This window comes from Monodelphis domestica, chromosome 4 (genome assembly GCF_027887165.1).
Source record: "Monodelphis domestica isolate mMonDom1 chromosome 4, mMonDom1.pri, whole genome shotgun sequence".
NCBI lineage: Eukaryota > Metazoa > Chordata > Mammalia > Didelphimorphia > Didelphidae > Monodelphis > Monodelphis domestica.
In genome coordinates, this window is record NC_077230.1 from 353,838,703 (window position 1) to 353,841,868 (window position 3,166).

The 3,166-nt window shown below is 39.7% G+C and overlaps 1 protein-coding gene across 1 annotated transcript; it reads right to left on the reverse strand.

Moving 5' to 3' along the window:
- Window positions 1-1,990: 1,990 nt before the first annotated feature.
- Window positions 1,991-3,166, reverse strand: LOC100022322 (olfactory receptor 51L1-like). Its single transcript, XM_001374166.3, has one exon. It carries the CDS (start codon window positions 3,138-3,140, stop codon window positions 2,196-2,198), a length of 945 nt encoding a protein of 314 aa, XP_001374203.2. The 5' UTR covers window positions 3,141-3,166; the 3' UTR covers window positions 1,991-2,195.

Below are 3,166 nucleotides of genomic sequence, written 5' to 3' on the forward strand. Positions count from 1 at the left end.
ACAGAGAGAGAAAAAGAGAGAAAGAGAGAGAGAGAGAGAGAGAGAGAGAGAGAGAGAGAGAGAGAGAGAGAGAGAGAGAGAGAGAAACAGAGACAGACAGACAGACAGACAGACAGGGTCCCTTGTGGTGCTCAGGAAGCTTCTAGGATTTACTACTGCCACAAAGATAGAATCTAAACTCTTAGATTTGGAATTTAAAGTTCTTCAAAGTCTAACTACAACTGACATTTCTAGAACAAGTTCACTTACTTCCTCTATGAATTCTACTTTTAGACAGAATGACCTTCTAAATCTGTATTTCTGATTCAATCTCCTACCTCTATGACTTTGCACCTGAAATCTCTCAAGCATAAAATGCTCTCGTTTCCCTAATTCCTCTCCAGACTAAGTGCTACCTCCAATAAGAAGCCTCTCTTGACTTTCCCAGTTATTGTACACTTCAAAATTATTTTATAATTATTTGTATGTATTTTATTTTGCATTTATATTTTATATTGCAAAGAAAAGATCACAGCACAAAATGGCTTTTGCAAGAAAAAGCAAGAGATGGAATGTTGAATGAACTGCCAATCAACTAGAGGAAGAGAATCTTTTCTTTGGAGTATTTGCATTTGCATAATGTATTTGCACTTATATTCTTCTTTGTATGAATTTTTCACTTTCACTTGTGTCAAATGCATGTTCCTTAAAGGATGGAATTGTTTCTTTTTTATTGTAATTTTAGTGCCTACCAGAATTCCTAACATATTGAGAATTAGAAAGGCCTGAATTCAAATCTGTTATCAGAGGAGCTGTATAATCTTGGTCAAATCATTTAACCTCTGATTCCTCAACTGTAAAATGGGAATAAAAATATCCCCTCCCTCCAAGGGTTGTTGTGAAGGGCAAATGAAATAATATATATATTTTTAATGCTTAGCATATAGTAGGCATTTAAATGTTTGTATATTTTTTCTTTTCTTCCTTCTAAATAGATGCTTGATGAATTGAACTGAATCTATCAGGAAATAAATTTCTTCAGGGCAGGCACTGTTTCATTTAGCAAAGTGCACTGAAAAGCATTTGGCAAAGAGAACTGAACTTGAAGTCAAAAAGAAAAAAACTAACCTTAGACATTTATGAGATGTGTGAACCTGGACAATTTACTGAATTTCTCTGTACCTCATTTTTTTGTCATTTGTAAAATGATGAAGGTGTAATCAATGGCCTCGAAAGTTTCTTCTAGTTCTAATTTTGTGAATTCTATGGATTCCCATGGCTTAGCATAGCATAGTATAAGTACCTACATATTTGTTGCAGAATATAATTTTATTGAACCAAAATGAATTAAAGCTAATTTGAATAATTCCCAATCCTACAGAGGAATTTAAATCTTACTTGCCTTTTAATTACTTATCTGTTTCCATCCACTGATGATGATGATGATGATGATGATGCTGGTACCTAATCTGTGTCAACAATGAAGACCACTTTTGTTTGTGAGAAACATAGAACTCAGACTATTCTGGATCTGACAAGTCTCCCTTTACTGATTGTTTCTAAGGACGGGTTTTACTAAAGAGTCTATCCTTTCCCTGTTTCTCTTCTCTCTCATTATGCTCTTTCTCTTGTTGACTTTACTCACTTATGTAACTTCATTGATCAAATTTAAGTGGAGAAATCCTAAATATTCATCTCTATCACAGATTATTGCTAAGCTCATATACCATAATTCTAATATCCTAATAACATTTTCATCTATTTATTCCATAATGGTTTCAAATTCCATATTTACAAACATTTCATTATTTTCCCTGATTCCCCTCACACACACATACACAATAAAGAACCCTGCCTTGCATCTGTTGATGATACTAAGCACATTCAAGATTTCCAACCTCAATCCTGATAGTCATTTTCAATTTTTTCCTTCATGTCTAACCAATGTAATAGAGCAGATGCTTTTAGGAGTACAATATTTCTCTTGTCCCCCCTCTCCCCTCCACTCATTTAGTCACTACCATAGCAAGTGCTTTTGTCACATTTGTCCAGATCTATTGAAACTGCTGAACTCTAAATTCAAAAGTTCTTAAGAAGTCTTCATGTGTATCACCTTCTGTTTAAAACTTAATATTATTAAATAAATCATTGTTTGAGTGTAGAATATTGCCAAATAGCTTCTAGTATTTTGCCCATGGCATGCCCCAAACCCATCATCAGTGTTTCCCCAAAGAGACCACCTTGAGGATGGCTCGACGGATCTGATGTGTCTTGACACTATAGATCACAGGATTCATCAGAGGAGGAAAAAGTACTGAAACTGTACCCATAAGCACATGCACAACAGGGGAAGCATTGCGTCCAAAGCGGTGAACAATGGATAAGCCAAGCACAGGCACATAGAAACACAACACAGCCAGGATGTGGGACACACATGTGTTGAGGGCTTTTAGTCTCTCCCTGGCAGAGGCAATGGAGAGTACAGTGTAGAGAATAATGGTATAGGAGATCAGGATAAAGAGAACATCGGAGCCCATGGCCAACATGATAATGCACAGCCCATAGATGCTGTTGAAGCGTGTGTCAGAGCAGGCCAGGCGTATCATGTCTTGGTGTACACAATAAGCATGAGAGAGGGCTCCAGGGCGGCAGTACTGGAAGGTGAACAAGCGGATTGAGGGGGCTGCTGTGATAGCAACCGTCCTCAGACCCAGTATTGCCCCAGCCAGTGCCACACGGGGGCCAGAGAGAATTGTGGCATAGCGCAGTGGGAAGCGAATGGCCACCAGGCGGTCCAGGGACATGGCAAAAAGCACAGCAGATTCCATGAAAAAGAAGGAGTAGAGGAAATGCTGCTGCAGAATACAAGACACCAGCCCAATGGCCCGTGCATCAAACCACAGCACACCCAGCACTGTGGGCAGAGTGGACATGCAGAGACCCAGGTCTGTCACTGCTAGGATTGCCAGGAAGTAGTACATGGGCTGGTGCAGGGAGTTCTCAGTGCGGACCAGGTGCAGGATGGTGATGTTGCCCAGAAGAGCCACTAGATAGCCTGCAAAGATGGGCAGGGAGATCCAGCAGTGAGCCCATTCCAGGCCTGGGAAACCAGTCAGCAAGAAGGTGGTGAAGCTGAAGTTGGTCCTGGGCAGGTTTGGCATCCTTGGCAATTCTTCCTGGGATAATT

What these genes read in the sequence shown, in the direction of transcription:
- LOC100022322 (XM_001374166.3), bottom strand. Translation starts at nt 3,140, where the DNA reads ATGCCAAACCTGCCCAGGACCAACTTCAGCTTCACCACCTTCTTGCTG.